At 44.5% G+C, this 12,500-nt stretch overlaps 1 protein-coding gene across 1 annotated transcript in view; it reads right to left on the bottom strand.

The window, feature by feature from the left end:
* The window catches only part of nsd1b (nuclear receptor binding SET domain protein 1b), a gene marked incomplete at its 3' end in the record, with an annotated part of 42,970 nt that overhangs the window by 8,067 nt on the left and 22,403 nt on the right, over positions 1–12,500 (bottom strand). Inside the window, exons 10-18 of the mRNA XM_080781235.1 lie at positions 11,077–11,216; positions 10,508–10,642; positions 8,338–8,461; positions 7,752–7,949; positions 6,098–6,277; positions 5,396–5,552; positions 1,893–2,098; positions 1,324–1,436; positions 373–519 (exon numbers count right to left, since the gene is read on the bottom strand). Of these exons, the coding sequence (XP_080637361.1) occupies positions 373–519; positions 1,324–1,436; positions 1,893–2,098; positions 5,396–5,552; positions 6,098–6,277; positions 7,752–7,949; positions 8,338–8,461; positions 10,508–10,642; positions 11,077–11,216 (1,400 nt within the window). The remainder of the gene's footprint in view (positions 1–372; positions 520–1,323; positions 1,437–1,892; positions 2,099–5,395; positions 5,553–6,097; positions 6,278–7,751; positions 7,950–8,337; positions 8,462–10,507; positions 10,643–11,076; positions 11,217–12,500) is intronic.

Below are 12,500 nucleotides of genomic sequence, written 5' to 3'. Positions count from 1 at the left end.
ATTTAACAGACCACAGTGATCAGATCTAACAGATCACAGTGATCAGATCTAACAGATCACAGTGATCAGATCTAACAGACCACAGTGATCAGATCTAACAGACCACAGTGATCAGATCTAGCAGACCACAGTGATCAGATCTAACAGACCACAGTAATCAGATCTAACAGACCACAGTGATCAGATCTAACAGATCACAGTGATCAGATCTAACAGACCACAGTGATCAGATCTAACAGACCACAGTGATCAGATCTAACAGACCACAGTAATCAGATCTAACAGACCTGTGGGTGACACTGCATTCTGATTGGCTACCTGTGGGTGACACTCGTAACAGCAACATGCGGTTGATGCATTCTGATTGGCTACCTGTGGGTGACACTCGTACAGCAGCATGCGGTTGATGCATTCTGATTCGCTGCCACACGGGTGCTCGTCCGCCGCCTTGCAGTTGCACCTGGGGATCTCCGACAGGTCGGCCGTGATGATCTGCACCTTCCCGATTGGTCGATTCGCCTGAGGGAGGGAGGGAGGGGGGCGTAAGAGGTAATGCTCAAATTAATCTGGCAATTGAACTCCTTTAACCCAACCCTGACGGGTCCTTTTGGTGTCATCTGTACCCTCTGGCCCCTTTTCCACCGGTTCAGTTCTTTTTGGTTCTTAGTCCATGAGCCAGAGCTCCAACATTGAAACGTTAATCATGAATTGAGTGTATAGCAAAACCATTACCTATATTAGATTGTTATCACCATTAAACTTCCCCAAGTGAGTACTTACACGAAGACAATGATTTATTGTATTACAAATTTTACATTTTTAAATATGCAAATGAGGCATTATGTAGGATAATATGCAAAATAATCAAAAATATGAAAAAGCTACTACTGTGGAAGGGTTATCACTTATCATGTATTAATGTACTTGTATTGATCCTATAAACAATTTAATATAGGGTAAAGTTTGCCCACCAATTTTGGAGCTCTGGCTCATGGACTAAAAACCAAAAAGGAACTGAACCGGTTCCCACTGGGAACCAACCGGTGGAAAAGGAGTCTGTGAGGCCTCGTACACACGTATCAAACACCATCAAACAAATGCTTGATATAAATGCCATTAAACGGGGGGTCCGTAGACTAAATTCATGTCAAACTGGGGGGTCCTTGAAATGAAACGGGTTGAGAATCACTGCTATAGAGCCGTAAAGATCTTCTCTAATGGGGGTCCCTGGCATACGTTTTCAAATGGGGGGTCCCTGGCATACGTTTTCAAATGGGGGTCATTCTGGGGGTCCCTGTCTGGTGTACGGAGGTGACCTCTGACCTTGATGGTCTTGTAGGGGGGGGGCTTCCTGTCGTTCTTCTTGTCTTCCTGAAGTTGTCGGAGTTCCTTCTGAGCCTGAAGCTCCTTGAACCGCCCGGCTGCCTCCTCCAGCGCTGAACCACGCACGCACGCACGCACGCACGCACGCACGCACGCACGCACACACACACACACACACACACACACACACACACACACACACACACACACACACACACACACACACACACACACACACACACACACACACACACACACACACACACACACACACACAGTTTCACACATGGACCTTTGAATATAATCTTCAAGAGTGAACGTTTTTTAAACTCAAATCTTTGCTTCTGGCAAAAGTTTGCGCCACATTTTCACGATTTTTCAAAAATAGCAGACCTACAAGCTCGTAGCAGGCCACCGAGTGCCGCGCTATGAGCTTGTAGATCTGCTATCTTTCAATAGCTAAAGAATAACAATGCTTTAAAACACCAAAAGGGGTTCCCTTTAGTTAGTGATGTGTTAGTGATGTGTTAGTGATGTGTTAGTGATGCAGATTCCTAGACAATAAGCACCTCTCCTGTAGAGGCCGTCGACCCCCCTCCCCATGGTCTCCTTGCTGCTGGCGTCCACGTCCATATAAGGGAAGACGCGCGCCTGGTAGGTCCACAGGAAGTCGTTGGAGCCGAAGAAGTGGACGGGAAACTCCCCCACGTCGTGTCTCATCCGACGGACGTTCTCCGGAACGTTCCGGGGAAGACTCACCTCCGCAGGCCACCACCTGGGAAGGAGAGGAAAGGTACCATGTTTACCCTACACTAAGACTCACCTCCCAGGCCACCACCTGGGAGGAGAGGAAAGGTACCATGTTTACCCAGGGAAAGGAAAGGTACTATGTTTACCCAGGGTAACTGGACTAAGGAAAGGAAAGGTACTATGTTTACCCAGGGTAACTGGACTAAGGAAAGGAAAGGTACTATGTTTACCCAGGGTAACTGGACTAAGGAAAGGAAAGGTACCATGTTTACCCAGGGTAACTGGACTAAGGAAAGGAAAGGTACTATGTTTACCCAGGGTAACTGGACTAAGGAAAGGAAAGGTACTATGTTTACCCAGGGTAACTGGACTAAGGAAAGGAAAGGTACTATGTTTACCCAGGGTAACTGGACTAAGGAAAGGAAAGGTACTATGTTTACCCAGGGTAACTGGACTAAGGAAAGGAAAGGTACCATGTTTACCCAGGGTAACTGGACTAAGGAAAGGAAAGGTACCATGTTTACCCAGGGTAACTGGACTAAGGAAAGGAAAGGTACTATGTTTACCCAGGGTAACTGGACTAAGGAAAGGAAAGGTACCATGTTTACCCAGGGTAACTGGACTAAGGAAAGGAAAGGTACTATGTTTACCCAGGGTAACTGGACTAAGGAAAGGAAAGGTACTATGTTTACCCAGGGTAACTGGACTAAGGAAAGGAAAGGTACTATGTTTACCCAGGGTAACTGGACTAAGGAAAGGAAAGGTACTATGTTTACCCAGGGTAACTGGACTAAGGAAAGGAAAGGTACTATGTTTACCCAGGGTAACTGGACTAAGGAAAGGAAAGGTACTATGTTTACCCAGGGTAACTGGACTAAGGAAAGGAAAGGTACTATGTTTACCCAGGGTAACTGGACTAAGGAAAGGAAAGGTACCATGTTTACCCAGGGTAACTGGACTAAGGAAAGGAAAGGTACTATGTTTACCCAGGGTAACTGGACTAAGGAAAGGAAAGGTACTATGTTTACCCAGGGTAACTGGACTAAGGAAAGGAAAGGTACCATGTTTACCCAGGGTAACTGGACTAAGGAAAGGAAAGGTACTATGTTTACCCAGGGTAACTGGACTAAGGAAAGGAAAGGTACTATGTTTACCCAGGGTAACTGGACTAAGGAAAGGAAAGGTACCATGTTTACCCAGGGTAACTGGACTAAGGAAAGGAAAGGTACTATGTTTACCCAGGGTAACTGGACTAAGGAAAGGAAAGGTACCATGTTTACCCAGGGTAACTGGACTAAGGAAAGGAAAGGTACTATGTTTACCCAGGGTAACTGGACTAAGGAAAGGAAAGGTACTATGTTTACCCAGGGTAACTGGACTAAGGAAAGGAAAGGTACTATGTTTACCCAGGGTAACTGGACTAAGGAAAGGAAAGGTACTATGTTTACCCAGGGTAACTGGACTAAGGAAAGGAAAGGTACTATGTTTACCCAGGGTAACTGGACTAAGGAAAGGAAAGGTACTATGTTTACCCAGGGTAACTGGACTAAGGAAAGGAAAGGTACCATGTTTACCCAGGGTAACTGGACTAAGGAAAGGAAAGGTACTATGTTTACCCAGGGTAACTGGACTAAGGAAAGGAAAGGTACCATGTTTACCCAGGGTAACTGGACTAAGGAAAGGAAAGGTACTATGTTTACCCAGGGTAACTGGACTAAGGAAAGGAAAGGTACTATGTTTACCCAGGGTAACTGGACTAAGGAAAGGAAAGGTACCATGTTTACCCAGGGTAACTGGACTAAGGAAAGGAAAGGTACTATGTTTACCCAGGGTAACTGGACTAAGGAAAGGAAAGGTACTATGTTTACCCAGGGTAACTGGACTAAGGAAAGGAAAGGTACTATGTTTACCCAGGGTAACTGGACTAAGGAAAGGAAAGGTACTATGTTTACCCAGGGTAACTGGACTAAGGAAAGGAAAGGTGCTATGTTTACCCAGGGTAACTGGACTAAGGAAAGGAAAGGTACTATGTTTACCCAGGGTAACTGGACTAAGGAAAGGAAAGGTACTATGTTTACCCAGGGTAACTGGACTAAGGAAAGGAAAGGTACTATGTTTACCCAGGGTAACTGGACTAAGGAAAGGAAAGGTACTATGTTTACCCAGGGTAACTGGACTAAGGAAAGGAAAGGTGCTATGTTTACCCAGGGTAACTGGACTAAGGAAAGGAAAGGTACTATGTTTACCCAGGGTAACTGGACTAAGGAAAGGAAAGGTACTATGTTTACCCAGGGTAACTGGACTAAGGAAAGGAAAGGTACTATGTTTACCCAGGGTAACTGGACTAAGGTGGTGGGCTCATTATAGTATTAAGTGCCGACCCAGCTTATATTTGTAACTTCATGTTGTGTTGTATATGTTAGATGTTAGTGCTACTAAGGAAGTTCACTGCCTCTACAGAAAATACTCTGTGTTATATAAGAACAGAAATCCTCTTATCAACCAATTACAGTATCTCAGGGATGTAGATATTAATACAGTTAATTGGGAGGTAAAATGTGTTTATGCTACTACTAGAGGAATGCGGTGCGTATACTAGTGGGACACAGTGAAGTCAATGATTGCTGACAATGGTATAGGAAGTATCAGATATCAAGAGGCGTGCTTTTAACAGGATATACTATAGTCTTTTCCAGTTCATTCTAAAGACAATGTAATGAGCAGGAGACATGGCGTTTGCGTAAGTCTTTATAATGTGTTAATAAGTACGGTTAAATACTCTGTCATAATGATACGCTTGTGCAGTCGTTAGATCTGTGAATTAATAGTATATGTTGTGTTTCTTTGTGTTTCAGTGTATTACCTGCTAATGCCACTAACGCGCCTAATGTCGCGACCTCTGAATCTTGTGATAATGATAAGAACAATTAGTTGTGGAAGCTATTGAACTATATCTAAACACGGGCCAGACAAGGCAAATAAGGCTTTTACTGTACACAAGTTTAGTAGAAGTGTGTTTGTACGTGTATGAGTGTGTTATGAGATTGTAGTAATAAAATGGCCGGAAAATAAGTGATTGTTTGCGAGCCTTTATTGCAACTTGGAGGAAGTGTGTGTTTGAGTAATATAACGGTGTGTGTTTAAATCACGGATTACCCATACCTGTTCGTTAACTCCTTTACGGAGGGTTGAATCAATAGTTAGACAAAGTTATGAAACAGCAAAGTTTAATTATATCCGTACAGTCACTATAAAGTCCATAGACTCCACTGTATCGTCCCACTTTGACCCCACAGGACGTCCTTACACGGGCGTTACTGACCTGTATCGTCCCACTTTGACCCACAGCATGTCTTTGAAGTGCGGCTTCTTGCCGGCGCGGCAGTCGTTGCAGAACCAGCTTCCTGTGGGCATGTCGATCTTCAGACACTCCCGGTGGAAGGCCGCGGGACACGACTCGCAGCACAGGAGGCTGCCCCCTGCAGCACGGGAGGAACAGCGGCACATATTTATGCAGTGTGCGGGGAAACAAGTAAGTACATTTACTGTAAACGTTACTGTGCTGTAGGGGAAATTAGTGGTATTCCCTTTTAATGACATTTCAATGTTGAAAATGAGTGGTTTTCCCCAGTACAAATTTTGAGGTATATATATTCTTTGATCCTATATTCTGTCCTAGCCCCTCCTATATTCAGCTATAGTGGAGATTTTTGTCCTATAAACCCAAACATTAAAGGGATTGTGACATTAAAAAAAAGGTTTTGGAATTGTTCTTATTTTTTTTAGGTTTTCTAATCTCAATTGCACCCAAAAAACATGAACTTTTAACATTCAGTAGATTTTCTTTGATCTGGGGTTTTCTGGCTCAAACAGGTGCTCTGATTTGCCGGCAGTTTGTGATGTAAGAGCCTGCAAATACCATATATGTCAATGGGATTTGCCAGCAGATCTCACTGTTTTCACTGTGTTTCCTGTTTTCATTGTAGCTCAAAAGGCTTCCAAACCCCAAATATGGCGTCCGTACCTTCCGTGCAGATGAAGCACCAGCTGACGTTGACGTGCTCGTGGTTCTTGACTCCGCGGCGGGGGGTGAAGTGGTTCGGACACAGCATGCTGTTACTGGACAGAACCTGGCAACCCGCCGCCAGGCAGGCCTCCGTGGGGTGGTAGGCTACGGGACAGCGCACGCAGCGCAGCAGGCCTCCTACACACACACACACACACACAGGCAGGCACGCACACACAGTCACACAGTCACACACACACACACACACACACACACACACACACACACACACACACACACACACACACACACAGGCAGGCACGCACGCACACACACACACACACACGCACGCACGCACGCACGCACACACACACACACACACACACACACACACACACACACGCACGCACACACACGTACGCACGCATACACACAGAGTACACTTTGTGTCCCCAGCATCTGAAGTACAGGACAGATATAGACACTGCCAGCGCGGTCAGACGATACAGCAGGTCAGACAGTTACAAAGTCCATAGAACATACAGGAGGTCAGACAGTTACAAAGTCCATAGAACATACAGGAGGTCAGACAGTTACAAAGTCCATAGAACATACAGGAGGTCAGACAGTTACAAAGTCCATAGAACATACAGGAGGTCAGACAGTTACAAAGTCCATAGAACATACAGGAGGTCAGACAGTTACAAAGTCCATAGAACATACAGGAGGTCAGACAGTTACAAAGTCCATAGAACATACAGGAGGTCAGACAGTTACAAAGTCCATAGAAGGAAAAACATTGTTACAGCAGAGTTAGGTGACATACTGTACTGTACTGTACCTGTCTCTCAGACAGATATGAATCATGGATAGAGAGGAATTGAGTGGCTTCCTATAACATTATATATATTATTATTATAATATCTTCCTATAACGGCTGATACTGAGCAGCTGTTGGTTAGTTAAGCAATATTACACGAGAGGGTGTGGGTTAACGTGATTATTGCCATGACAGTGATGCGGTCAGGAACGAGACGGAGTCGGGTTCCGCAAGCATCACTGAAGTGGCAATAATCACGTTAAACCACACCCTCTCGTGCAATATTGCAATTCTACCACAGTTACCCTTAAAACTATTAAAATCGCTGAAAGAATATATTTTTTTAATGACAGATGTAGTCACTACGACCACAACCTTCACAAGAAACTAGCTAGCCTAGCCACCGAGTTTGCTATAGCGCTCTGGGAGAACAGAGCGGCTGAATTCTTTGTTTTGATTAGGTGGTGAACGGTGCTGGTTTGACCACCGGCTAGAAGGCTGTTTCAACCAATCAGATTGCTTCCTCGAAACGACCTGTGGTAGAATTTGGGTTATTTATTTGTTCTGTACCTCTGGCCATGTTTGGGTGGTTGTGTTCTGTACCTCTGGCCGTGGTGAGGTGGGCGGGGCTGTGTTTGGGTGGTTGTGTTCTGTACCTCTGGTCGTGTTTGGGTGGTTGTGTTCTGTACCTCTGGCCATGGTGAGGTGGGCGGGGCTGTGTTTGGGTGGTGGTTGTGTTCTGTACCTCTGGCCGTGGTGAGGTGGGCGGGGCTGTGTTTGGGTGGTTGTGTTCTGTACCTCTGGTCGTGTTTGGGTGGTTGTGTTCTTTGTTTGGGTGGTTGTGTTCCGTACCTCTGCTGGCGTTGGGGGCGGGGCCGGTGGTGAAGCAGGTCAGACAGACGTGCAGCGAGCAGCGGAAGCCTCGCGGCAGCGGCAGCGTGGGGGCGTGTCTGGCGGCGCATTCTCCGTGGTAGAACTTCCCGCAGGCGGGAACCACGCAGCGCCGCACCGCGTCCCCACGCTTCCTGCACACGAAACACGTGTGCACGCCTGCAACCCAATGCATTATGGAACATTAACCCATTCTGACCTGAGATCAGATTCATACCAGGTTTCTACTGGACACACACTGGTCTGATGAACCCATTCTGACCCGAGATCAGATTCTATAAAAATGTCACAGTCGTTCTTCGATTCTTCAAAAATAGCAGACCTACAAGCTCGTAGCGCGCCACTCGGTGGCGCGCTACGAGCTTGTAGATCTGCTGTTTTTCAATAGCTAAAGCATAACATGATGCCAACACCAACATGGGTTCCCGTTCAGAATGGGTTAACGCACGCCTGCAACCCAATTACATTATGGTACATTCATTTGGGCAACCACACTAATAATAAATAATAATAATAATAATAATGATGACAAATGAAAAGGAAATACCTGATTTGCATTCGGGACAGATGAACTTGTCTTTGGGAGCTTCAGCCAGAGAGATGCACGACAGGTGGAACGCTCCACAACACTGACCTTCACACAGCAGCAACTCCCCCGACCGCTCACACACCTACAGGGAATACAACCACCTTCAATAAGGGAATACAACCACCTTCAATAAGGGAATACAACCACCTTAATAAGGGAATACAACCCACAACCTACAGGGAATACAACCACCTTCAATAAGGGAATACAACCACCTTCAATAAGGGAATACAACCACCTTAATAAAGGGAATACAACCACCTTCAATAAGGGAATACAACCACCTTAATAAGGGAATACAACCACCTTCAATAAGGGAATACAACCACCTTAATAAGGGAATACAACCACCTTAATAAGGGAATACAACCACCTTCAATAAGGGAATACAACCACCTTAATAAGGGAATACAACCACCTTCAATAAGGGAATACAACCACCTTAATAAGGGAATACAACCACCTTCAATAAGGGAATACAACCACCTTCAATAAAGGGAATACAACCACCTTCAATAAGGGAATACAACCACCTTAATAAGGGAATACAACCCACAACCTACAGGGAATACAACCACCTTAATAAGGGAATACAACCACCTTCAATAAGGGAATACAACCACCTTCAATAAGGGAATACAACCACCTTAATAAGGGAATACAACCACCTTCAATAAGGGAATACAACCACCTTAATAAGGGAATACAACCACCTTAATAAGGGAATACAACCACCTTAATAAAGGAATACAACCACCTTAATAAGGGAATACAACCACTTCAATAAGGGAATACAACCACCTTCAATAAGGGAATACAACCACCTTAATAAGGGAATACAACCACCTTAATAAGGGAATACAACCACCTTAATAAGGGAATACAACCACCTTAATAAGGGAATACAACCACCTTCAATAAGGGAATACAACCACCTTAATAAGGGAATACAACCACCTTCAATAAGGGAATACAACCACCTTCAATAAGGGAATACAACCACCTTAATAAGGGAATACAACCACCTTAATAAGGGAATACAACCACCTTCAATAAGGGAATACAACCACCTTCAATAAGGGAATACAACCACCTTAATAAGGGAATACAACCACCTTAATAAGGGAATACAACCACCTTAATAAGGGAATACAACCACCTTAATAAGGGAATACAACCACCTTCAATAAGGGAATACAACCACCTTAATGAGGGAATACAACCACCTTAATAAGGGAATACAACCACCTCAATAAGGGAATACAACCACCTTAATGAGGGAATACAACCACCTTAATAAGGGAATACAACCACCTCAATAAGGGAATACAACCACCTTAATGAGGGAATACAACCACCTTAATAAGGGAATACAACCACCTTAATAAGGGAATACAACCACCTTAATAAGGGAATACAACCCACAACCTACAGGGAATACAACCACCTTAATAAGGGAATACAACCACCTTAATAAGGGAATACAACCACCTTCAATAAGGGAATACAACCACCTTAATAAGGGAATACAACCACCTTCAATAAGGGAATACAACCACCTTAATAAGGGAATACAACCACCTTCAATAAGGGAATACAACCACCTTCAATAAGGGAATACAACCACCTTCAATAAGGGAATACAACCACCTTCAATAAGGGAATACAACCACCTTCAATAAGGGAATACAACCACCTTCAATAAGGGAATACAACCACCTTCAATAAGGGAATACAACCACCTTAATAAGGGAACACAACCACCTTAATAAGGGAATACAACCACCTTAATAAGGGAATACAACCACCTTCAATAAGGGAATACAACCACCTTAATAAGGGAACACAACCACCTTAATAAGGGAATACAACCACCTTAATAAGGGAATACAACCACCTTCAATAAGGGAATACAACCACCTTCAATAAGGGAATACAACCACCTTAATAAGGGAATACAACCACCTTCAATAAGGGAATTTTAATTCATCGTTATTTAAAAAACAACAAATAATCTGAGAACAAGTAGTGGAAAATAGCCGATCTGCAAGCTCACAACGTGCCGCTTCGCACCACGCTGTGAGCTTGTAGATCTGCTATTTTCATGAAGGATGGGACTCCTCCAGACCTGACAGACGCTCTCCTTCATGGAGGCGGGGCCTCCTCGGTCTCCGATGATCGTCCTGATTGGTTGCAGCAAGTCGTCACTCAGGAATGACTCCTCCCCCTTCAGACACGAGAAGCTGTTGTTGTCCAGGACCAGCTGAGGGACCGCACAGTTACAGTTTAACTTTATTTTTTATTTATAGTGATTTATATCAAAATCACGACCTCTGTGCACTTTACAGCAGCAATACATAAAAAAACTAGAAAACATGGTAAAATGTGGAAAAACATGGTAAAACATGGTAAAACATGGTAAAACGTGGTAAAATGTGGTAAAATGTGCATAGCTGTGGATCATATAGAATAAAACTAGGCGGAACCGTACAGTGCATAGAGAAAAGATAAGGGTTTTTTTAGCCTTGATTTAACCCATTTTGGGCGGGAACCGTTTTTGGTGTTACACTTTATAAATTGTGAAAATGTGTTGGGTCAAATAACGACGTCATCAAGTTTGGGAACTGACTAGTAATAAAAATAAAATGCCGTAGTTACAGTAAATGTGATGAAATGTGTTGTAATTATGATCCTGACCTCTGGCTCCTCCCTCTCCTCCAGAGCCCTGCTCTCCTGCGTGGGAGGAAACCCCGCCGCCTGCTGCAGGGCGCTACAGGGGAGCGGTGAGGTGGAGCCCCCTAGGGGAGCGGAGGACACTGCAGCCTGGCCTTCATCAGCTGAGGGGGGGGGGGGGGGGGGCGACAGCTGTGTTAGTGGTGTCTGGTGCATGCGTGTGTGTGCGTGTGTGTGTGTGTGTGTGCGCGCGTGCGTGTGTGTGTGTGTGTGTGCGTGTGTGTGTGTGCGTGGGTGTGTGCGTGATAGGATTATTGATTAAGCATATTAGCAATATATGATCGCAGAATTGCTGTTCCGTCAGTTGAACATTCTCGCCAAAATATCAGATCTAGAAGTTCACAGTGCAACGTTACAGTAAATATCAGATCTATAGAAGCTCACAGCACAACGTTATCGTAGTGACAGTAATGAGACAACAGTCACCTCATCACTCTGACAGTGATGAGACAACAGTCACCTCATCACTCTGACAGTAATGAGACAACAGTCACCTCATCACTCTGACAGTAATGAGACAACAGTCACCTCATCACTCTGACAGTAATGAGACAACAGTCACCTCATCACTCTGACAGTAATGAGACAACAGTCACCTCATCACTCTGACAGTATAATGAGACAACAGTCACCTCATCACTCTGACAGTATAATGAGACAACAGTCACCTCATCACTCTAACAGTAATGAGACAACAGTCACCTCATCACTCTGACAGTAATGAGACAACAGTCACCTCATCACTCTGACAGTGATGAGACAACAGTCACCTCATCACTCTGACAGTAATGAGACAACAGTCACCTCATCACTCTGACAGTAATGAGACAACAGTCACCTCATCACTCTGACAGTATAATGAGACAACAGTCACCTCATCACTCTGACAGTGATGAGACAACAGTCACCTCATCACTCTGACAGTAATGAGACAACAGTCACCTCATCACTCTGACAGTAATGAGACAACAGTCACCTCATCACTCTGACAGTATAATGAGACAACAGTCACCTCATCACTCTGACAGTAATGAGACAACAGTCACCTCATCACTCTGACAGTAATGAGACAACAGTCACCTCATCACTCTGACAGTATAATGAGACAACAGTCACCTCATCACACTGACAGTGATGAGACAACAGTCACCTCATCACTCTGACAGTAATGAGACAACAGTCACCTCATCACTCTGACAGTAATGAGACAACAGTCACCTCATCACTCTGACAGTATAATGAGACAACAGTCACCTCATCACTCTGACAGTAATGAGACAACAGTCACCTCATCACTCTGACAGTGATGAGACAACAGTCACCTCATCACTCTGACAGTAATGAGACAACAGTCACCTCATCACTCTGACAGTAATGAGACAACAGTC

The sequence above is a fragment of the Protomyctophum bolini genome, assembly GCF_963924005.1.
Source record: "Protomyctophum bolini genome assembly, chromosome: 13".
NCBI classification, from domain to species: Eukaryota; Metazoa; Chordata; class Actinopteri; order Myctophiformes; family Myctophidae; genus Protomyctophum; species Protomyctophum bolini.
The sequence above is the reverse complement of the archived record's forward strand: the minus strand, read 5'-3'. Positions and strand labels throughout refer to the sequence as shown.